Genomic DNA, 25,346 nt, shown 5'->3' with positions numbered 1-25,346 from the left:
CATTGTATATTCAAAATGATTTATGCCAAGGACAAGTCTACTAAGAGTTTAAAACATTTGATCTTCTTTCAGAGGAAGATAAACTTGTATTGGTTGTGATAAAATTAACTACCAACTTTTTGATAAAAAGACAGAGTTGCAGTTGTTGATTCCCTTCATCTCACACTTATGTAGGCTACTGAAGAAATTATGTTACAGCAAGGGATAATCCTCTTTTGATGTAGGCTACAATACATTTTGTATCTATCAGAACACACATTCAAAAGTTATAAATGTTGCATTTTCAAGAAACGTCATCTCCACTTCTTTGATGAAACTTCTAGGCCAATAGCAAATCCTTTTTATCAACTTTACCACAGAACCAAGCAATGTCTTAGTGAGTTAATCAATCAGTTAATCAATAAATGTTCTTAAAATCCGACCCAACAAAGTGCGAGCATGCTTACCTTAAACTGCAGGGTCCTGAGAATCCCGTAGACAGTGCGTGGGAATCCAACAGACAGTCAAAAAAAAAAGATCAAGGGAAGAGGAGTAAATGACTGAACCAGTTTCAAGCATGAGGCGCCATCTTATGGTTGTTTTGTGTCATTAAAATATCTGGACTAACTAACTGCTTCCGGTTCACCAGCAGCAGCAGTTGTTTGGCATGGACAATATGTTGCAGTTTATGAAACTCATTGGCCAATTAAAGGTAAGCAAATTGCTTTTAATGATGCTAGAATGTGTCATCAAACGTTTACACAATATTGTTATACTTTTAGATGTTGTCTTTTTTTAAAAGACTCTTAAATTCTGAATATGCTAGCATTCATCATACAAGAGGATCATATAACGTTACTTTTGTTCTATACCTAGCGTGTGCCGCGAACTGGCTGGGTGTACAGAAATGTAAAACAACCAGAGAGCGTATCAGATCACATGTACAGAATGTCCATGATGGCTCTTACGATTGAAGATCGCAACCTTAATAAGGATAGGTAAACTTTTGCACACAGACTTGTTCTAAACATGTTTCCCAGATGGCTAGTGAACACAATCATCATCTTGCTTGCTTAATACATTCAACAGACTTAATGCTTGTTCTCATCAATGCGCACTGTGTTACGTGGCTGTCCTCCAATTAGGTGCATGAAAATGGCTCTGGTTCATGATATGGCTGAGTGCATAGTGGGGGACATTGCACCTGCAGACAATATCAGCAAAGCAGAGAAACACAGGAGAGAGAAGGTCAGTTCTCTGTTCAAGTCAAGAAGACTACTTTACGATAATACACAAACATGACATTGCCTATTGGAGAACAAGCTGACCTCATTATTTTAATTCAAGTCTACTCGTCTTTATTACAATGTACTTAAGTGTAATTGTACAAATTTGGGAAAAATTTACATTTGCGTATTTGTACCTTTATATAATCCTAGTAAATTTGACTTCACTTATTTTATTCAATATTTGTGTAAATTTACAAAACCTTGCAGGAGGCCATGGAACACCTGACAGGACTGCTGAGTGAGGGTCTACGAAAGGAAATTTACGAGTTATGGAATGTAAGTGTTTGTCCTACTGAAGGATGGCTTGACCTCCTGTTCAGTCAATTCATAGCAATTTCCAAGGGAATTGATAGCATTTCTCACCCAGTACACCGTGTCCCAAGGTTTGTTTGTGTTTGTGTAAAACCCACCCCAGCAGGCCTCTTTGCTTCGCATAGTTTGAGGAGTGTTCACTCACTCCAATGTAGCCTACCAGTGCTGTTACAGCAGGTTTACTTCATGACGCCCTGAAACACAAATCTGAGGGTGTGAGCCCGATAGATTGAATCTGAGTGATAAACAGATGTTTCCTCAGAACTTCTGAAACTGAATTCACAGTCACCCTCAGAATTTAAGCTCACACGAGCGTGGCTTGTGAAAACAGTTCAGATTAGCCCCATGCTCTGAGTAGGACTCCTGGTCTTCCCGTAGGAGTACGAAACGCAGTCCAGCCCCGAGGCCAAGCTGGTGAAGGAGCTGGACCAGCTGGAGATGATCCTGCAGGCCCACGAGTATGAGCAGCTGGAGGGCATGCCGGGACGACTGGAGGAGTTCTTCACCTCCACACAGGGTGGGTCGGCAGCGCCAGTTCCAGTTGGGTTTAAAGAACTAACTTTATAAATGGGAAAATTGCAAACAGAGATGAACTACAGCTCCCTTTAAGGAGCAATAAAGGAGTATGAAGAATTTGTCTGTCTAGATACTGATATGTAATATGTACAGTACTGTGCAAAAGTTTTAGGCAGGTGTGAAAAAATGCTATGAACTAAGAATGCTTTGAAAAATGTAAACAATAAATGTTTATTTTGTATCCATTTACATGGTAAGACTGAGCACAGCAACAAGACACAACGTAGTTATACTGCATCAGCAGGGTCTCTCCCAGACAAAGATTTCAAAGCAGACAGGGGTTTCAAAATGTGCAGTTCAAGCTCTTTTGAAGAAGACGTTGAGGATCGTAGACGCAGTGGTCAGCCAAGGAAACTTAATGCAGCTGATGAAAAACACATCAAGCTTATTTACCTTCAAAATCGGAAGATGTCAAGCAGTGCCATCAGCTCAGAACTGGCAGAAACCAGTGGTACCCAGGTACAGACATTTACTGTCCGGGGAAGTCTGGCCAGAAGTGGTCTTCATGGAAGAGTTGCAGCCAAAAAGCTCTACCCCGACAAGGAAACAAGGCCAAGTGACTGAACTAAGCACGAAAACATAAAAACTGGGGTGCAGAAACATGGCAGAAGGTGCTCTGGACTGATGAGTCAAAATTAGAAATATTTGGCTGTAGAAGAAGGCAGTTTGTTCGCCGAAGGGCTGGAGAGAGGTACAATAATGAGAGTCTGCAGGCAACAGTGAAGCATGGTAGAGGTTCCTTTCCAGTTTGGGGCTGCATTTCTGCAAGTGGAGTTGGAGATTTGGTCAGGATGAATGGTGTCCTCAATGCTGAGAAATACAGGCAGATACTAATCCATCATGCAATACCATCAGGGAGGCGTATGATTGGCACCAAATGTATTCTGCAGCAGGAACATAACCCCAAACATACAGCCAATGTCATTAACAACTATCTTCAGCTTAAAGAAGAACAGAAAGTCCTGCAAGTGATGGTATGACCCCCACAGAGCCCTGATCTCTACATCATCGAGTCTGTCTGGGTTTACATGAAGAGACAGAAGAATTTTAGGAAGCCTACATCCACAGAAGATCTGTGGTTAGTTCTCCAAGATGTTTGGAACAATTTACCAGCCGAGTTCCTTCAAAAACTGCACAAGTGTATCTGGAAGAATTGATGCTATTTTGAAGGCAAAGGGTGGTCACACCAAATATTGATTTAATTTAGAATTTTCTTCTGTTCCTTCACTGCATTTTGTTAATTTATGAAGAATTGATGAAAATAAACTGTTAACACTTCCATTTTTGAAAGTATTCTTAGTTTACAGCCTTTTTTCATACCTGCCTAAAACTTTTGCACAGTACTGTATATGTGATATGTAATTTCCATGCCCGCTCCCATCTCTGAGGGTTTAGAGTTACTTGTTTTTATCTCAGAGGGGGCCCATGCTGTTACATAATTAACTGACTTAGCTTAACATTATTATGTTAATTATTTTATAACATTAATTATGATCAATCTTCAAAATCAGTAAAACTCGTACGTATCTTGGGTTATGATAATGTGTTTTCTATAAAGCATTTTTGCCAGTAAAAACATACTAATTTGGGGCTGCTCATTGGCTGAAGTGCTTGATTGAATTTCCTCATCAGTGTAATAGATTATGTAAGGTCTGTTTTCCCCTCCTTTTCCTGTATCTATAGGCCGCTTCCATCACCCAGAGGTGCTGCGATTGGTGCAGAGCTTGAATGCTGAACGGGCAAGGGACATGGGTAAGGCAGGAGCTGAACAACCACTAGACACGCAGAACAAAACGGACACTCCTGCAAACCCACCAACCAACTCTAAATCTCATGACTGAAATACACCTCAAAACCTCCACTGGACTGATGTGTGTGTGTGTGCCCCTTAATATCACTTTTGTACGTAATTTTTAAAGGCTTTATGAAAGAGCTGTGAGATGTGACATATTGTATGACGAGTTGTAATTAAGTTCTCATACACAAGGTGGCGCTACAACTACTCAATCAACAAATTACAATGAAAGGGTGTAAGAATAATTGTTTGTAGTAGGGGTGTACCCTTACAGTTCCTTTGATGAACATGATGTTTTACCTCAAAGATAATGTTCAATAACCCAAGCTGTCAGACAACTCTGAAAACAAGTCTGTCTATCCAGGACTAAATGCAATAGTCACACATTAAGGTCAGTACTTGATAGGTGAAACAGTCTAAAAATGACTTAAACTTTACACCTCACAATGTCAGTTTCACATTTACATTAACAAATATCATGTCAGCAGTATATAAAATTGCAATTTTTTTAAGGTTTATGTAATTATACTGTTAATATGGTCTGAGTATGCATCACAGTGTTAAATGTTGCCTTCAGTATGGCATTTGAAGACATCATGTTTTTGGTGTAAGATATTACCACACAATTTGCAAGTATCTTTGTATGTTTTTTTCAGACCCTGATTTTTTTTAGGTTCCCCCTTGTATATAATAGATTCAAAATTTGGAAAGCCATGTTCTGTATGGAGTTTTGTGTTTTTAAAATTAAAACAAAAACATACATCATTAATTAGTTGCATTATTATTTCTTTAATCATAACATAAGTATTTTGGACCAGAGTATATGAGGTCCAAAACTTGACAAACATTAGCAGGGACATATTTTAGATTACAAAAAAACAAACAACCTTGCTCTCCTTCGCTGTAACGGTTAAAGTATATTGCAAACTTCAGAATTGCTTGAGAACACAGCAGAAAACACTTAGGTCAATACATAGACATAAGCATTCACTCAAACCAGTAAACACACACACACACACACACACACACACACACACACACACACACACTCTGAGTTAAGTAAAGGGATCTAACAACCCAGTTTCTGTCCACTTATTTGAGTCACATTTTACAATAATGGAAAACCCAGGGCACTTTGTAACAGCTGCAAAGCTGAAGAATGCTAACTGAATTTGGATCGTGTGCTTTTGTGGTGGGTACAGCATCAGATGGGTCTCGAGGTGAGGGCTTGGGTGCAGTCTGATGCACAGGAATGAAACAATGTGATTTCATGGGTGACAAATTGGTTATTCAAGTACAGTCTCGTCTTGGTCCTCAACTTGTAGTGCAGTGCATGGTTATTGTGCCTGCCATTTCAAGTATTAGTAATACATATGAAACATTTTATGCCACGTTTCTTTGCTTCAAAGTATCTGACGATGTTCTGCTAAAAGAATTCTGCAAATAATCCTTCATCTCGTGAAAATATCTTTTAAAAACGTAGTTTGAATCAAATTTAACAAATTAGTACAAATTTGCCTCAATTGGATCAACTTATTTTGGATAGAAAAAGCATTCAGAGTTGGCCATTAACAGTGGAAGATACTAGCCACTTACAGCAATACAATCTCTCTCTGGCGGCGTGTATCATCTAAATAGTCGAGGTTGGCAGGTAACATTATACTCTGTGTTTGCGTTTGGGGCCTTTCAGGCCCTCCTGTAGTGGTTTCTGCCCCTGGACTGCAGTGTGACCTCCTAGCCAGAGGGGGGCGGCAGAGTACTGTCTGGTCTGAGGGGGGAGGGTGGTGAGTTGGTGTCCCTCTAGGAGGGGCACTCAGTGCTCTCGGTCAGGTTGTTGGTGGGTGTGTCCTGGGAACTGGCATTCGCAGCGGAGGACAGGACCTCCTCAAAGTTACCCCCTCCACCACCAGCTCCGGTACCCACCTTGGTCTACAGACAGACAGACAGACAGACAGACAGACAGACACAGACGACACACACACACACACAGACACACACACACACACACAGCGAGCAGAGAGGAGGTGAATATGAGTAAAATAATCTAGAGTAGTTTGTTTAATCAAAGCATCCACAGGATTTTATATTTGTATTTGTACTAAGGAGAAGGTCCTTGCACAGAAAAGGTCAATAAATGAGGACAATAAATAATTAACAACAAACAAATGCCTCTTTCCACTTCAAAGCTCTCCACTTCCCGGCCAAGTCTCGGTCAATACGGCTACATGGATATCTCACATTACCTTGATGGTAGTAACGGTACTCTCCATCTTCTCTTCGAAAGATCTGAAACTCTGCGAATTCCTGTTGGAAGACGAGTTGATGGAAGTTTTTTTTTTACAAAAATGCTCTTGAAATCAAATTGTTTTAAATCTGAAGCAAAATACAACTAGTCTTCTATATAGGGTATCGAAATCAAAACAAAATCTGCGTGGGGGGTCTGAAATGTCTACTGTAACTCGATATGCTAGGCTCATCAGACTTATCAGAACATAGATGATGGGGGAAAAGACCACAAACACAGTCTAACAGAGCAAGAGACATTGAAAGAGAGAGACATAGAGAGGCAGCAGAGACACAAAAGCACATTTACCTCATTGCAGGCATACTCATTGAGTGGCGGATAGAGGAGCTGTCCCAAGAGAGTGAGGCCCAGACAAAAGAGGAGTTAAGTGATTATACATGGATTCACAGGCAGAGCACACACACAAAGAGGCTTGGCAAGCTCGCTGAGAGGGAGTGCTTCAGACACATGAAACTAGCAGAATCTGTGCAATGGGAAATTTACATTAGGGATTATCAATTTGGGTAATTTTATAATTGCATGTACACTCAGCTGCCAGTGAACACAGAGCTAAAATGAATGCACATTAAGTCACACCAATCCTGCAATAAACATTATAAATGAGGGTTATATAAATTTAGAGAGCTGTTGGGTCAACTGTGGACATTTTGGAGCCTGTAGTTTGTGGTGCTGTTCAACTGTATTGCGTTGGAGGCATGGCTAAATGACAGGAACACCTTTGTGTTTATTCAATATAGTTTGACTGCACCACAAAATGCATCCACCAAAAAGATCATACAGTTGAAGTGTTTTAACATAAACTTAACATTATAACAATCATGAAGGGGGATTTATTGCAGGACTGTTTTATTCACCTGCATTCATTTTTGCTAGGCGTACATATTAAACTGGCAACTGAGTGTATACTCTCATGTTAGTATGGCATATGGCGAATAATAAGAATTCAAAACAAACATTTCCAGTATCACAACATGGATTAAACATTATTATTGTTAATTGAATCACTGAGTTAATCTGAACACAGGAACATTGACAGACACAGAGCTAATTCTACATAACATCACAACATCGCTAGACTACTTTAGAAAGTTTCAGAACAAGCTACATGCACTCTACTGTGATACTGCTTTTTGTGTGGAAATGTGTGTGAGTGTACACGTACATAAAGTCTGTAATTTACATCCACAGAGGGCCTTGATGTTTTCTTTTTTGATGTTCAATCATATCCCATTACTACTGTTCATTCTAGATGTGTTAAGATACTTAGGGATTCTCTGTCGCTCATAGAGTATTCATGATTGATTGTGCGCTGTTAGTTCTGTCAATCACACTCTGACAGAACACACTACTGGGTCCACACAGACAGACAGGGCCTTACCCTATGGATTGTGATCTTAAGATGTGCAGGGGGAGATAAGGGATAAAGAAAGGGTGTTACTCCGGAGGGACGGAGACATTACTTATTACAAGTACTTTCAGGCATAACTTCACACCGGCAAACCCAAAACCAGTCAAAGAGCACAGCTCATTTGATAGTGAAATTCAGTGAGATGAAGAAGTCACACACCAACATACACAAAAACACAGGTGAGGAAAGAAAGATGATAGAAGTTTGATGATACATGGCCATGTAAGGGATGGGTAATTCATATAGAACAGAGAGAACAGCCGTACCATTCTTCTTTTCCATTTAAAGGTAACGGCCTCTCTATGCTGTTGCTCAGTCTTTTGTTCAAAAATCAAATTGAAGTTTTAGTTATGCTCTCTGGATTTGCTTGACATAAGCTCTTTAAAGATATGAGACAGATTTTAAACCTCTGGCAGATTGCAAACATCACGTGATTTAAAAAAAAAAATAACTAAAAAAAAAACCTCACTCATCACACCATGCAAAGGATCACTACACTATACAACAGGATTTGCTGTGCCTGTTTCCACTGTTATCTCTTTGTGCTCAAGTCCTTCAACCACAGCTGTATCAGCTTATTGAACACTAGAACTACTGAAATGAAGTGCATTAGTTCTCTGTACCCGACATACAATTAAGAGTAGACAGTGATGAGCAGGAGCAAGCTCATTTAAAAAGTCTCTCAACCACAGAAGACAGAGGGGCCATTAAGCAGAGCTAAGAACCAGTCCCTGAATACCCCACTGAACCATTTATCAAAGTGAGAGCAATTGCAGCATGGTGTGATCAGACAAGTCTCTGAACATTTTAATCAAACAGGGGCTAAGTATTAGTCTGACTGATCTGGAAGGACACTAAGAGAAACTCCCTGGGAAGCAGTGAGTTCTTTTCTAGACCTTTCCATGCTCAAAGTCAACATGATATGATAAGTGACTGATTGATTTAAATCTGTAATTTTCATCTGAGGGGGTTGGTGCCACCTGAGGTCATGTACCACTAACAGGTACCACTAACATGAGCTACTCTAATTTGCTCTTCAGTCAGTTTGAAGCTATTTAGATTTACAATGCAAATACAGTCATGCAAAACAACATGCCTTATGACAGGAGATGCGAGATTCACTCACAGACACACAGACAGACAGACAGACAGACAGACACACACACACACACACACACACACACACACACACACACAACACACACATGTGCACACTACCTGCGTGGATACAGCAACTCCAACAAGCTGAGATGACACAGAATGACATCTTGAACACTGACAACTCACACACATGTAAGCAGTGAGCTAATGAAGCAAGCAGTGAGCATAAGCAAACCGTAGTCTGCACACATACACTGACAGTAAGACAAGGGACAATGACATGTGGCCAAGGGAGGTGACAGGAGTCTGATGCACAGTGATGTACAATGTTCCACTACCACTCTCACATAATGTTAGTCACTGTCAGTGAAGATGTTACCCACCTTACAGGAGGCAGCTGGACCTATTCACCCTCTGTTCAAAGATTTGCAAAGGTCTGTGCTATGTAATGCTAACAGCTACATAGAGGGGATAGGCTACAGCTTCTTTATTCAACTGCTTATTTAGCTGATATTTGGCAAAGTCTTTATTGGACGATGCCAGCTGCAATTTGTGTCAACACATGATGATGAAGCCCTGATCCATGTACCACCCAGACCTGCGTTCTGCCCAGCCCCTTGAAAGCTGCTTAAATCTTGAACTTACGTAATGCCAACATCCCCTTCTTTGACAGATTGTCTGGGTCAGAGCTGGTCAAGGGTGCTGTTATAAGCCTTACAGCAAACAGCAGGCAGGGTGGGAAAGGTACACTCTGAAGCAGGTTAAGGTTACAGAATACCATGTGGCATAAGTGTAATGTAAGGATCGTGGAACTGGCATACTGGTGAATGGAGTGGAGGGTTTGTATGTAAGCACAGACGGATAAGGCTGAAAGATGGAGCGTGGTAGTTTGTGTGAACAACTGAAGGAGATTAACTCATACCTCATGTCTCCAAACTTCCTACTGATGGAAGAGCCCAGGTTAGTAAACGCTGCGGAGGTCTTCTGTCCAGCTGAGGTCAGTGTTTCAGAGGTCTTCTTGTAACTGACACACACACGCACAAACACACACACAAAATCATAAAATGATCAACTGCAGATTTTCATTTTTCAACAGAGGTTTGAAGAGATGCAAAGCCTGTACCATTCTTTGAAACTCAAGTCAAATTTGCAAATCCTCCTCGGGTTTTCTACATCACGGTACAAATCACAGAGCATCATTCCTCACATCCATTCAGCTGACATAACAGGGCATGTTTTTGTGAGATGACAACTTGGGCTAACAGTGAACACAAACACAGAGAATCGACAAACACAAGCTCTTCCTAAATCTAAAGGTCTGGGCCTTCCACTAAAAGTGGGTAACTAAACGCACCAAAGCAGGACAAAAAAAAGAATAAAAAAAGAAACTACAAAAACCACTTACATGTCATCCATGTCCCTGAGCCGATGTAAAAGAAAAGAGGTTTGCTTTGATCAGTAGTACACAGAGTCAAACATGCTCACAAGGGGGATGTGTCTTGGGAAGAGAGAGAGAGGTCCCATTGATTTCACTCTTTTGTCTTCTCATCAAGAGCCCATCTCTCACACTCTCCCTCTTTCTCTCTTTTTTCGAAACCTCTCTTAGCTCTGCACTCAAGATCTCCATTAAGACAAAGAGAAAACAATGCATAGAAAGCTCCACTGTGCAAACACACAAACAGAGACTTACTGTCTCCATCCCTTCCCTGTATGTTTGCTATTCGCTCTGGTCTGAGGATAAATTAAGCCTCTAAAAGAGGCAACTACCTTTAAACACAGACCACTGGCAATCCATCAGGAGCACTTATCCTTGGTTGGACTCTGCTTTAATTAACTCAGGAATGTGCACCACCTTACTGTGTAGTCAATGAAAAGGATAGAGGCAAGCCTGCTTGAAATCAACCGTGATGTGCCAGATTAGTACATGTGCATTCAGGCCATTTGCATGTGATGATGAACAAGGACGGAGTTTTTATACATAAAAGTAAAAATGGGCCACATTTTCTGAATGGGAATTCATCCACAGCAATTTGTGTAACACAACTGAAATGTTGGCAACGTGCAGCATGACAAATACAAATCCCATCCCAATGACAGACTATAAATGTATAATTGTTTCATTAATTTGTTTATGTCCAGCCCACATAATCTTATAGCCTACATATTCCTGTTCTGCTTTTCCTCTCAGGCTGTTCTGTCTAGATTGGTGAATGGGATGCAGCTTTTGCAGGTCTAGCATGCTCTCAATAACTATCGAATAGCCGCCACCGGATCAGTATGGCCCCATCACTTAGTGGCCTCTTCACCATGGCAACCGTGATAAGAGAAGGCTGCTTGGAGTGTAACTCCCGTCGTCCTGTGACTCAGAGGTAACCAAATAGCACAAGAGGCTAGGCCACACAAGGGGCAGGAACAAGAGCTGCTACTGAAGCTAGAAAATGACTAGGGAATTTAACTTGCATCGACATTTCTATTGTAGGGTTTTCAGTTTTGTTGCCAAGATTTGGCTTCAAGAAATACCATTTCTTTCCAACTCCTCACTTTGGACGACTTGATGTATATATTTCACAAATGCAAAAACTATGTAAAACAAAACAGGCATTACAACTTACAACCTCTCACTTTCTGATAAGGGTTCCCTGAGCTTTCTGAGGCGACAGATTAAGCAGAACAGCTAAAGGCAGATGGGATGGTAAACAGGCAGAATGGGTCGGCCCCTATAGCTGAAAAGTGCTGACGCTGCTTCCTCCTCTTGCTCCGCTGTTCTATTACGTGCTGAAGTGAACTCAAACGAACGTGAGCCGAGAGGAAACACAGCTGTGGCCCACTCTCACCTCCACTGTTTAAGTTTAGGCTCAGGCTCTTAAGACCCATATCTCTTCCTTAACTACCACACAGCCAATCTGATGCTGGCTGCTTGTCAAACACACTACACAAACAACCAGCCTCAGTGACCATAATAAAACAAACATATCCCTCACGTAACAATTCAAATGCTTGCTAGAGTTTATCAGGTCTGATTTTTTTTTTTCAGAGTCAATTGGCTGCATAAACTACACAATGGCCAACTACACAATGGCATAGGAAGTATTTGCTTCCTATGATAGGAACAGAACAACTAACACGCCTAATCGTTGTCAGATAAGTGGAACAGAGAGGCAGTGGGATTCACACACGCGATCTGTCCGTGCGATATCAGGACAGAGATAGATGCAGAGGTTGTGGGGAGCTGTGCAGGACAGCACGGACCCTAAGCGCAGATGTGCCACGAGCGAGCCTGATAACCACTCTGACCTTACAAAAGGCACGGTCTGGTTTCTCTCAGAACATCACTGAGTGAGAGTGTGGACACAAGGCAGAGCTGGCAGGTACAGAGATGTGTCGACCAGAGGAGCAAATCTCTGCAGGAGAAAAAACAGAACACCTCGAAGGCCTAATGGCTGTTTCATAAAAGAGGTTATTTTTCATCTAATAATGGGGAGGGATTTGTGTCTCTGTGTGTGTGTGTGTGTTTGGGACTTCTCTTAGTTACAAAACAACAATGATGGTTTCAAGCCCTTGTCCTTTAAGATAGACCATTAGTAGCCATAAGGTAATGCAGTAAAATACCATGCTTTGCTAAGTTTTGCGTGGGAGATAAAGGCTGTAACCAAGAAGCATAACAAAAAGGTCACAGTCTCCAGTAAGGCATAACAAATGGATGTATTTAGTCTTCGACAGGAGCCACAGTTACACACAGACACAAATAGCACAGCATGAATAGACTGGAAATGCAATGCATGTCGGTTTTGCATCTTGGTTAATCTGCATCTTGATCAATCTGACCTCTTAGAAAAGTATAGTCATATAATTTAATTGAAATGTAAACATACTATCTTAAACTGAGTTTGGTGCAGCACATCAGCTTTAGTAAACTCAAAAGATTATTACAACTTAGTATGCTCATATCTTCCAAATGACAGAAAACAAATGCCAGCTCATCTACCTTGTCCTTGCAAAACTAGGTCACAGAAATGCAACAGACAAGTGACTTCAGCCATGCGAGGTACTTGAGGGCACAGATTATTCAAGCTCAGTGACCTACAAAGCCACTCATACCATGGGGACACAATAGACATGACTACTGTCCATCAAAAGGGCCTCTGATTAGGACTCAAAACAGCTTGCGCTCAGCTAAAGCTAACCAGCCCATGTTTAACATCTGGATCTTCAGATGCATTCAGATGCAGAGTTCTATACCACTCAATCTGGAGTGATCAGATTGCCCAGTCAGTTCATTCAATTGTTAAGGTCAAGAACCAGTTGTCATATGATCATACAAAAATGGACCCCAGGATTTATGAATGTATTGATAACAATGGCAGCTGTGGGAAGTCCCCAACCAATAGCACAATAGGACCTGATTACTGACTAAAAACGCCTGGCTTCTAAAAATGACTTTGTAAGGCCACCGTATCCACAGGGTGGAGAGTACTCACACGGTGGAGGACTGCATGTCGGTCCAGCTGCGGTTGAAGTTCTGGCGCAGCTCGCTCAGGGGTGTGATGCCCAGCTTCTGCTTCAGCTCTAAGTGGCGCTTCTCCTTGGAGTCCAAGACCTGCCTCAGGGTGGAAATCTCCTCCTCCAGCTAAGAGAGGGACACACAAGGATGAGAGATGCAGGGTTGTCTCTGAAGCTTGTTTATGATTCAGTTATGTGCCAAATTCAACATAGTAAAATGTGTGTGGGGGGGAGTAGGTTATTTGTGAAGGTCATTTATGATTTGTTTGTGAAGCAGGATTTTTGTTTACTCAAACTGCCATGTTCGGGACAGATTTCTGTGTTTGGGGTTTGAATGGGTTTTTAACTGCACTGTGTATGGAGATCTTCCATGTAAAAAAATTGTATACTCATTTTACAGGAACATGCTCAACTTCCACTGCTAATTCAGTTTCGTCACTATCATTGAAAATTCATGGGAGTTGTCAGAGGTCCTTGATTGTTAGCAGGATCTGATGTGAGCACTATTCCCTATTGTCCATTAGGCCTTTCTGTCTGTTTCTGCAACAAAAAAAAACCTCTGTTTACACTGTCCACCACACTGATAACATCCAGTACTATTATAGGCTCTCCCAAGATTAGGATGGTTACCCTTTTAATATCAGTTCCAAACAGCATAAATATAGTGCTAGTGTTCAACCATCCTTTGTGTACCAGCACATGAATTGTCGTTAATCTACAGAAACATTTGGCCTCAGGTGATAAACTGCTTGCCTTTCACATGCATCGCTGAGTAGACCAGCAGATGTGGCCAGGAGCTACTAAACACCAGTGCCAGTGATCACATGCTCAGCCTTCCTGAACAAAAAGAGGAAGGTTTTTGCGAACACACACCAGCTTTTCCTTTGTGTGTGTGTGTGTGTGTGTGTGTGTGTGTGTGTGTGTGTGTGTGTGTGTGTAAATCCACAGCACAGCACACACACACTTTGGCGACCTCTGGACACGGCAAGCAGCCAAGAGAAGCAGAAACACCCGGAAACCGACATGGGCTGAGTTGCTGAGTCACTGAGGCCCACCGGCGGAGGCTGCTGCTGCTATAGCTACTGCCAGGATTTGCATGAGCATTAAAATCCTTCCTTCTCTCTGCCCCTCTCACTCTGAACTAGTGCTGGAACAAAATGGTGGCCCTGGCAATCATTCTTTATTTGTTTTTAAAATGGTCTTCACACATCCCTTTCAGTGAGGGGGCAACTGAGTATACACTGCAATGTAAAGCCAATTAAAGGTATAGTCCCCGATTCTGAAGAAAGGTTGTTGGTATTTGAGCTCAACAGTCGATCAAAATTACACCCCTCCCATGCTCCTGAGGCAACGTGTTGATTGGATGCCATGGTGGTCCCAGCCACTTTGTTTGTTTCACATTTACAGTCAGGACTTTTACAACCACCGGAGTTCTTTTAAGCAAACACACAGAAGGGACAGCCAGAGGGCTGTGAGGAGCGATTTGCTGAATTCGACAAAAAAGTATTGTGGAGATTAGGACTGTGGGCTACACACCCATAAGTGACCCTTAATGATTTAAACCACACAATGAACTTTAAAAATGGACAACAAGAGCTCAAGAGCCTTACTTGAAACCTGAAACTGAGAGAGAGTGGGCCGGCGACTGTATGTGTGTGTTTGTTGTGGTATGGTGATTATGGTGGTGGTGGTGATGGTAGGGAGGCTTACCTTCACTAGCTCATTGTTCATCTCCTCTCTCTCCTCATCGGTAACACTGCTGTTGAGGTCCACCTCAGACACCATGTCCTCGTCCACCTCCTGCAGAGGCTCGGTCTCCAAAAGGCCTGGGGACAGGGACACAAAAGATGGAGTTGTCAACATGCAGGAGTCATGTTGTAGTTTAAATTCCGCCATTCTGAGGTTTGGATCCACAACACGAATGTCAATTATAACAGCCCTCAACGGGCTTACCTGCCTAAATGATACCTAACCATTCTTCCAATTTTCTTAAAGTATTTCATACAAGACTAAATGTCTCTTTTCCTTTGCCGGGAAATGTCATGAAGATAATTTCAAATCTGCAAATGCAGCAGACATGGTTTACTCCCTTGTTTGTCTCTCAATGACGCAATCAGTGTCAGCCCAAGTTTCCAATGTTGCTACCATCAGCAGCGAGCAGAAGATTCTGCTATTGAGAATGCTGATGAAGACAATTACAGCATACAACTGTCTTCTGGAGGCATTTAATGTTTGAGCTACAGCTCCATGGTGGGAACCGACAGTGTACCTTCCGGTCAAAAGGAACACATTTAGAGCAAGGTTAATGTGGGAACGTGACCTGACATTCTGTTGCCATGGGAGCGACACTTGTGGGGTGTACAGGCTTCATCCCTCAGCCTCTGCCCGACCACAAACACTTTTAACGATCACCTTTTGTCTGCAATTATCTCCTTCTTGGAGTCTCAGGCGCTTGGCAGAGCTTTATTTTTACAAATTTAATGGAAGGTTCTGGAGGGGGGAGCCATTCAAAACATCTCCATACATTGAACAGTTTCACCCGTTAGAGGAGTTTTAATTTCTGAAATTTGAAATGTTGAAATGTCAATGAGAACATAAAGAGGCAGGAGAGACTGACAATGCTCACAACATTTCCAACTTGTCAAAAGGAAACATTTATAAACTTAAGTCAAGATGGTGTATTAATAAAATGTCAAGTATTGTCTGTCAGGATATATACAATATCTTCTCTCCTTCTTACTAGGCCTGGTTTTGTCCTCAACTGACACTTCCTCATTAGACCCCCTTAATACCACAGTAATTTAGTCTTTGCTTCCTATATGGGGAGAGTAAAGGGAACTACAAACGTCTGACTTCCCTGACATTGCAGGGTATCAGTCCACATGATCACCCTCAAAGCCATTTAAAGATCATTTCACTGTCCTTTAGCTGGCTTTCCAAACTAATCAAGCCTTACTATTCTATTGAGTCATTCAAAGTAATTTCTTTGCCAAAAGGTGCAGTCTGTTTACCAGCACCGTTTGATTCTCCTGTTAGAAATGGTCCATCCTCTCCTCACATGATGCAGGTCCAATCTAGCATCAGTTAAACAGACATCAACAGCTAATCACATTTGCCCTCATCATCCAGCAGCAACATGATTAAAGGGGCGTCCTGCACGCCAGCCTTCTCAGCAGAGAGAGCAGGAGCACCGTGCAGCTCAGTCTGGACTATAGTCACTGACGGGAGGGAAGGGGCTGAGGGCTACTAGGCTGTCTTTGGACATCTCAGGACACACACTGAGCGATCGGTGCAGTCATGGTGGAGGGTAGAGATTAGAGGTAGATGGACACATTCACAAACATGCGCACTTGCAAAGACACACACACACACACACACACACACACACACACACACACACACACACACACACACACACACACACACACACACACACACACACACACACACACACTTCATGATGAGGGGGATGTGAGCAAATGCAAAGTACGGGTCTGTCAAACTATCCTCACTGTGTCCCATCATTAAATGACTTTCACCTGTGGTTCTGATTGTGAAGGACAACGCTATTGCCACACACGCACACGCACACGCAAACACACACACAAACACACACAATGATTCCATCTTTCCTTGCAGTATTTGATGACTCACCTCACTGAAAGTACACCGGGGCCCTGACGGAACGGGTCATAAATTCTGACGTGGTAGACCACAGAGCTCATGGGGAAAACTGCCCTCTTGGCACTGCAGAAAATGTCCATCAAACCTCTCAACACCACACACAGGTATTCACTCTTACATCAGCCATGGAAGACCTCAGCTTAACCCTCCATGAGGCTTTCTGGCTTTGTTAGTAGTTCATGTTTACTGCTCACATAACACAGGAACCTGCAGTCCACAGAGCCAGTGGTCGGTACCTCAGCAGATGATTGGAGTGGCGTGGGAGGGAACTTGTGATGCTGTTTTTTGTTGTTGTTGTTTTCTCTGTTTGTTTGGTAACCGATATCACATAACCCAATCATAACCAGGCCCTTGGGTTGGCCAATGAGATGGAGAAGAACCCAATCAACCCTCCTAGAGAGAATCGACAGATTTTTCGAGAAACTCTCTTTGCCAGTGCAGGTTTGCAGCAGCAGTTTTTTTGGTTCTTTGTTGGATAAACAAAACATTTCGACTACAATTTAAAAAAAGCAATGCTGAGATAAAATTTTAACTGCCATGTGTTTGCCAACCGATGTGCTTCGCAGGCCTCCAGGCTACAACACGCTGACAACATTAAGATCCACGGTTTAAGCAAAACACTGCAAATTAATCTGCACTCGTAGACTGTGACTGGCAAAACATCACAAAAGTATAACTGACATTATGACTAAACCTCATACAATGCACCACCACCATCCATCACTGTGCAAATACTGGGGATTTGCACAGGTATTTTTTAAGAGTACCTAAGCTTCAGATAGGACTTACCCAGCTGAGAAGTAAGCAAGTACCCTTTCAACAGTGACAGCAGTGATGTTTCCATGGAACAGAAGTGACATTTTTATGATGCAATCCTACCACTTCTAATAGCCTCTTCCTCCGCTCTCTGTCCTAAACGTTCCCTTGTAATCGAGGACTGCCTTTACACATCAAAGTCAAATCTCCTTTTTGAAAACTAAGTTTTCCTTGAGTGGGCATCAAAGTGGAACAGGCCCTCTTCCAGAATGTTTACAATTAAAAAAAAATCTGATTGTCCTCAGAAAAGATCAATGCAGCTAATATTCAGGCTGCTTAACCAAACCTGTTGAGCCTCAGAGATTCACATACGTGAGCCATGACTTAATCGAAACTACACAATCTGGAGTAAAGTGAGTATTCATTATATCTGTGCTTTCATGAAGGGACAGTCTGAAACTCATGGAGAGATCTGGTGCATGGAAAAGTTCACAGCAGCTCGCTATCATTATCTAGTCCAGAGTGTGTACCAAGAAACACCAATCTTCCCCCCGTTTCACATCTCACTCATTCATTTGGCCCTGAAAGCTCTTGGTGTGAGATTACATAATTCTTCCTTTCCACCCCACTCCACATTCCTGTCAGTGATCTAAAGCCTGGTCGAATGAATGTCTGTAATGTAATCTTTGACTTTAGGAAGAGGAAGGCATCTTTTGTTTCCTGACTCTTTTGAAAAACTGTGCAAGTTCCACTATCATGAAGTGCTGGAAAGTAAATAAGTATACTTACTCAAGAACTGTACTTATGCTACTTCGGGGGGGGGGGGGGGGGGGGGGGGGGGCTAAACTTTCACTCCACCATCTTCAGAGGGGAATATTGTACTTTCTTCTCCACTACATTTATTTGACAGCTTTAGTTACTAGGTAGGTACTTCTAAGATGAAGATTTCACATAATGGATATTCTAACACGCTTTCCAACTAAATACTACACAATGTTTAAGATTAAACCAGTGTTTTTCAATTTTTTTCTTACAAAAAGCAGTGTGTATTTTCGGTTTATTACAAAAATAAACAAAAAATTATTCTTTTCTCTCCCATTAATCTCACAGCCCCTCTTATATATCTGGTATCCCTGTATAAACAACGGTATAAGAAGTAGTTCAAACAAGCTCCCCCTCCAGCAGCTACAACAGTAACATGCTGCTTACACACTAATGCTTCAGTGTTGATAGTCTATTTCATGGTATATCAATCAGAGGGACCAAACCAGTACTTTTACTTAAATACTTTAACTACATTTTACTGCTAATATTTATGTACTTTTGCTTTAGTAGGGTTTTTTCATGAAGGACTTTTATTTGTGATTGGTATTTTTTACATTGCTGTATTGGGACTTATCTGAATCTGAATGCTTCTTCCACCACCGGCATTGTGTGACACAGCACAGACACTGAATCCAATGAATTGCTACAGATTAAAAACTAGTGATCAAGAGAAAGGTTGTAAGTTTGTTCACTGGGTAGCAGGCAGCAAGACAACAAAGGGCAAAGGAAGTGTTGTTGCATCTCAAAGCAGCAGATGTCTAGTGTCCAAAGCTACCTGTGGGTCAGCCAGAACAGTTTTTTTTTTTTTTATCACAGTACAGACCTAGAATCTTTAAATACCATAGTCGAATATGCTGTCTGACTGAATCCATGATTGATTACCTTAGTCAATAACATCGAACAGACCGACGGCTCTTTTCTGTTGGTTGCCCAAGGGGTTCCTTGGTATGGTGGAGAGTTTGTTTAAAAGCCAAATCTAATTGCAGTGGGAGGTGATGTATATTACCCTGCATTTTCCTTATTTAGACTTGGAGTGTATCGCTTGGTTACCCCTGAGATGCAGAACAATCAACTCCATTGTCCTCACTACCAGTTTTCTCGCTACAGTCTTAGTGCCTTTAAGTCAAAGTTCAGTGGGCAAACAGCAGACATGTTGTTTTCGTATTGGCGCAGCTCTGATGTGTCTTTTTGAATCTGAGACTCATTGTCTGCTTCGCTTAACCACTGCCAATGACACAGCACTTTTCATTTGCTTTTTAAACGATTAAAGGTGGAGGGATGACCTCAGTTTAATTGATTAGCTTTTAATCTCATTAAGCAATAAAGAACCTCTACAGGATGAGGTGTTTTACTGACAATTGGCTTATACAAATTCTTCAAACTATGCATTATTTCCACAAAAAAGAAAATAGCTTGAGATAAAAAAAGCATAGAAAAAGGTTAAGTATAATTCCAACAAAAACAATCCCTGTTGTCAAGCACTCAAGTAGAAAATATTGCAGTTCTGCTACATTAAATATCAGCAAACATATAATGGCTCTTTTACAACAAATATACTAGAGCAGACCTAACTGGACCTTAAGGGAAAAGTGAAAAACTGTAAGCGTCTTTCTGAGGTATGGGGTTTGGTCAGACAGAGTAGAGGGAGACATTGCAGTCATGTGCACATCACATTACCCCTTCAACACATGACTTGGTCCTTAACCTTCCCGCCAACAGCCACTCTCACACACACACACACACACACACACACACACACACACGCATGCACACACATACACATGCACGCACACGCACACGTGATCTTGACCAAGATAAATTAGGTTATTATATTTGTGACTGCAACCAGGATCACCAACAATAGCAAACTCCCTAGCACGCACACGCATACATGCACACCAAACCCAAAAGTTTGCAAAACACAGCACATCACTGCTGCATTTAGTAGCAAAAAGATTTTGGGATCTTCATTTCAGCATTCCCATCTAAGATCATCACCACCAGGCGAGCAAGGGTTGTCCGAAGGCTTTTTGTAGAGTATCCCACTATGAGGAGATGAGGACGAGTTCCCCTCACACAAATCGGATCAAGCAGAGCTCGCTTGCCCTCCCTATCATTACATCTTTTCGTCAGTCTCTCTTCTCTCTCTTTATAATGTGGTTTCATGCTGCAGGCCAAGAAATTATCACACACTTACACTTATCACATTTCTCTTTATCCATCTTCCTTTTTTCCCCCCACACACTTAGCCCACTATCTTTTTCCATTCTTTCGTCCCCTCTCCCTTTCATTCCTTCTTCACCTCTGCTTCTCACCATCTCTCTCTCTCCTTTTCTTAACCTTACTCCCACCCACGCAAGCCTCTCAAAGTGATCTTTGTGCTTCTCAACTGCTTCCCAGACACCACAGACGCTGTCCACAAATGCTCCAGTGAGTTCTGTGTGTGTGTGTGTGTGTGGTGGCGGCTGGCGGTGTGCAAAAGGAAAGATTTAAGCCTCCCTCAGTCGAGGATAATGGAGAGCTATCACACTCTTCACACTGCCCATCACACTGGTGAATGAGACCTCCTGTCATCTGCGGTTCAGATGGAAAGAGCGTTTATCCTTCTGCCAGCTGAAGCCATGTGCATGTCTCACTTACGTGGAAGCCACACTGAAGTAAACAATCACTGATGTTCACTTAGAAGTGGGCAAAAAAGGGATTGCATAATATCTGTGGTGGTTTTTGAAGCAACTTCTGGTGTAGGGCTAATAATTTAAGTGAGGTCTAATCACTGATGCCTGACTGTCTCCTCAGAGGTAATCCTCACAGTAAATGACTTATTCACCGCACTAACAAGACAAGTCAAGCATGTCCAGTGCTAACATCCTGTAACAGATCACCGCTGACCGTAACTGAGCCTCTCGTGGCCAGCTGATTTCTTCCCCATAGCGATTCCAAATGGGATCGCAAACAGGAAAACAAGATAACTCGGTTTCGGGGTAAAATGAATCCAATCAATTCATTGAAGGATGGGTGGGGGAGGGGTGGAGGGGCTGTGTGGAAAAACAATGGGACCCATTGACCCCCGCCACCCCACCGATGTCTGAGAGTCTCATCACACTGGGCAATGCAGCCATAATCAGGGATTTTCCTCACGGATTATCAGACTGGATTTATCCCGAAGCTGCAGGCTCTGCCACATAGAGCATTAAGCGCAGAGGCGACATGTCAAAGACGGCCCTCGTGGGGAGAAGGCTACGCGTAGCGTCAGGGTGTTGCGTAACATTAGGAAAACAGAAACACCACTGGCACGTGGTATAGTAGCATGGCACAGTTGACCAGGACACCGAATAAAAACATGAAGACACCAGGTAAACCTACCTGTTCTGAAATGTCCCCCTTCTTCAGTGGGCAAGCAAAAAAAGGTTAAAGAGAGAGAGAATTGTCAGGGCATTTTAACTCTACACTGAACATAGACTTTCATAGGGGCCTCTCAATAGTTGAGGTAAAACTAGGTTACTAATGAAAGATCAATACATGAGTGGTATCTCAGCCTGAATAGACAGGTTTTTGATAACTTTGTCTGCAATTGCCTTAGAGAAGCCCCTCATCATTCCAAAGGCAAGAATCAACAGGCAGCAGAAGAACACACAGAAGAAAACACACTATCGTAATTCTAGACATCATGCAAATAGATAGATACTCACACCACACACTCTTAAAGAGGACAGGCACGAGTAATCAGTGTCTAAGCAAACATCAACTCCATGGTCCTTAAACACACACGGGGGGCTACAAGCATTTAGTATTGTGCATGCATACACCAACATGTGGAAACTTTAGAGCTGTAGAGAACAGCATGAGAATAGATCTGACAGACTACTCCTTCCATAGAGATCAGATCAGTATGTTACCCTTCAATTCACCCATTACATAGGCCTAAGCCTACTTCATTCTCACTAACACAAATACTGAATGGCATTCATAACTAAATGGGAGATGGGATGAAGTAATGGTGGACTGGGGGAGTAGGGGGGGATTTCTAGGCAAGGCAAAGCCTGTCACCTTCATTGTAGAGATGGAGTGAAAAATTGCTTGGCATAACCCATTCATCGGAGATTGAGGTCTTACCCCATTCCCCGGCCTCAGGACTCAGTACACTAGAGTACAGCTCTGTGTTATTTTGTTTGGAAATGAGATGAGAGACAAAAAGGAGGTTACAAACACTCTCACACACACACACACACACACACGCACACACACACGCACACGCACAAAACACACACACACACACACACACACACGCACACACACACACACACACACAGACACACACACACGCACACACAGTCTCTTTCCAACTCTCTCACTCACTCACTCACTCACTCACTCACACACAGACACACAATCTGATGGTATGCATATACAAGTAAATTACTGAATCAATGCAAGTCAGATGAAACAAAACTTTCCATGGTGGGGTGGGACGACAAGCCAAAACCTGTAAATACCTGAGGTCACAAGTTTTCAATTATTTGGAAACCAATGATCACGTGGGAAGCTAAAATGAGTGGCCGCCAGCAAGTCATATGGTTTGTGAAATGGCCAATTGCTGAGCGAACATCCATTGGAATGGACAGTTGCACTCCACTGAAGTGGATAATTTGTTTACATGCTTTAGCCTTCTGGCCATGGAAAAGTTGTCACATGCCCCTTAAGTAAATAGGCAAGATGCGGTACGCTAAGCAAAACAGGTCATGACTGGCTAGCTTTGAGAGCAACTGGCTACCACCATGCCCGAAAAGGAACTCGATTCTAAATTAAACGACACATAAAGAACAACACTAGATGACATGTTTCCCCTGTCCAATTATAGGCTGTTATGACTTCCACATGCAAATAAACCCATTGAACATGTACATTCCTGACAAGCCAATAGTGGAAGAGATACGTTTCGACAACAGCATTTAAATAAATTAGTTAAGTTTAGTTTCCTAACGCATTGTTAATTGTTGGGTAGTTTCCCTCACCCTGTTGCCGCGGCTCCATGACAGTGGTAGGTTACCGTCCCTACCGACAGATCCAGTACACGAACAGGTCCACAACTTTAAGCACACAGACGGCTCCTCGATCAGCTGTTCACTGTTCTGTCTTCGCGTCTGCTCTTCAAATCCTTGTTTACGAGGTTACGCATTTCGACGCTGCCGTCACCGCCTCCATAGGCGGGGCGATCAGAATTACTCAATGTGGGATTATTTTTCGTGCGGCATGAAGACACAACATGCAAGAGAAAGAGAGATAAACGATGTTTTTATTTTACCTTAGTTTTTAATATTGCTCAAACTAATATAAATAAGAGACGATAATTTCGATAACGAAAAAGCCTGTAATATGTCTGTTACGAATGCCATAAAGCGCTCCATATTGATACTATTTTAGGCGTAGTTTTGCAGTTGCATAAAAATAGATATGATTTTAAGTCTGTGTTTTTAATCGCTCAGTTATAGACACAGGCTACACACAAATTGTTTACATCGCTTCTCAGAATTTACATTTATCGAAGACAATACACTTTGACGCAGTAGCCAAAGTGTTTTGTTTGTTAACAACAGACCTTTTACTTCAGTGATGAACGTTCAAGATAATCAGAGTCATATGTTTTGAATATGCAGCCACAATATTTTAAATTATTTGGCTGTTTGAATATTGCTCAGCACTCAAAATTAGGCCCATTTAATACAATTACTCGACGACAAAGTTTATGATTTATGTAGTCATAAATTAGTATGATGACGAATCAAACGAAAAGATAATAACAATTGTAAATTAAATGATTTACTCTTAAATATCGATGACAGAAAATGAGACTGGACCATTATTTTGTATAACACTGCCATCTTCTGTAGAACTTTGGTAAGGAACGACTGAAGTTAGGTATGGAAAAAGGAATGAATGAATGGAAGACTCATCAAGCATACATGGGAGTGTCTGATGTTTATTCCTGACATACCAAAAAAATGTTGCAGTGTGTATTCAATTATAAACAGATATTTTGAGATAACCATCTTTTTTATTCTGTGCAATCCTGAATTTGATGAGAAGTACCACAACTGGCAAAACTACAAACAACCCGTGAACGCTGACATGTACTTACAGCAGGTGGATGATGTGTGTGTCAGCTGTGAAAAGTTTCCAGCTAAGCACTCTGGTATTATTATTGCTATAGATTAAAAGAAAGCCCAGAAGAGCAGCTCACTTTCAACCAGAACAGGATACCCACATTGATTAGAGTGTATGTGTGAGAGAGAGAGAGAGAGAGAGAGAGAGAAAGAGAGATGGCAACATGTAAGGATGTATCGAACAGAAAAGTCTTAAGCCTTCAGAAAATTAATCATGTTGGTGTGACCATTATCTGACACCAGTAGGTGATACATTTTAATAAAAATAAACATTAAAAACAAAAGTAAGACAATCTAAGCAATTTCCTTGTAAGGTCATAATCATAAATATGTGTCATACATGGTTCAACGTCAGTGACTGAGGTACCCCACAGGATGGCCTTTGAAGATGGACATTTTTATATTAGTGCCATGGTTCATTAATCAGACTTGATTTGCCATCAGTTGGTTGTCTCACTGGGTGCCACCAAAACATCACATTCATTCAGCAGAAGGGACATTTATTTGATCCTTCATTCCACACCACCATTGAACACATTCTGATCGAAACCCCTCAAACCTGTGTAGGTAAGGATTTGAACTGGCTAATGTTGTTGTGTTGTTGTTGTTAAGAGTCTCAATCATAATTAAATCACAACTTATAGCTAGAACAGCA

At 41.8% G+C, this 25,346-nt stretch overlaps 2 protein-coding genes across 3 annotated transcripts; one reads left to right on the top strand and one right to left on the bottom strand.

Annotated features, from left to right (window-relative positions):
- Positions 1 to 617: 617 nt before the first annotated feature.
- Positions 618 to 4,700, top strand: hddc2 (HD domain containing 2). The gene is made up of 6 exons (XM_080859943.1): positions 618 to 691; positions 856 to 977; positions 1,125 to 1,227; positions 1,476 to 1,544; positions 1,959 to 2,097; positions 3,840 to 4,700. The coding sequence occupies exons 1-6, from the start codon at positions 647 to 649 to the stop codon at positions 3,995 to 3,997; spliced, it is 636 nt and encodes a 211-aa protein (XP_080716069.1). The 5' UTR covers positions 618 to 646; the 3' UTR covers positions 3,998 to 4,700.
- A 110-nt stretch (positions 4,701 to 4,810) lies between these two features.
- Positions 4,811 to 23,643, bottom strand: tpd52l1 (tpd52 like 1). 2 transcript variants are annotated; one of them, XM_080832078.1, is made up of 6 exons: positions 23,543 to 23,643; positions 14,976 to 15,091; positions 13,244 to 13,392; positions 9,688 to 9,789; positions 6,195 to 6,255; positions 4,811 to 5,880 (listed from the first exon to the last, which is right to left on the bottom strand). In XM_080832078.1, exons 1-6 carry the CDS (start codon positions 23,559 to 23,561, stop codon positions 5,752 to 5,754), a joined length of 576 nt encoding a protein of 191 aa, XP_080688204.1. In that variant the 5' UTR covers positions 23,562 to 23,643; the 3' UTR covers positions 4,811 to 5,751. The 2 variants fall into 2 exon arrangements, with proteins under 2 accessions (XP_080688204.1, XP_080688203.1); XM_080832077.1 differs by lacking the exons at positions 4,811 to 5,880; positions 6,195 to 6,255 and having other exon boundaries at positions 9,436 to 9,789.
- Positions 23,644 to 25,346: the final 1,703 nt, after the last annotated feature.

The sequence above is a fragment of the Sprattus sprattus genome, assembly GCF_963457725.1.
Source record: "Sprattus sprattus genome assembly, chromosome: 2".
Classification (NCBI taxonomy): Eukaryota; Metazoa; Chordata; class Actinopteri; order Clupeiformes; family Clupeidae; genus Sprattus; species Sprattus sprattus.
Note: the sequence above shows the minus strand (reverse complement) of the source record. Positions and strands in the feature narration are given on the sequence as shown.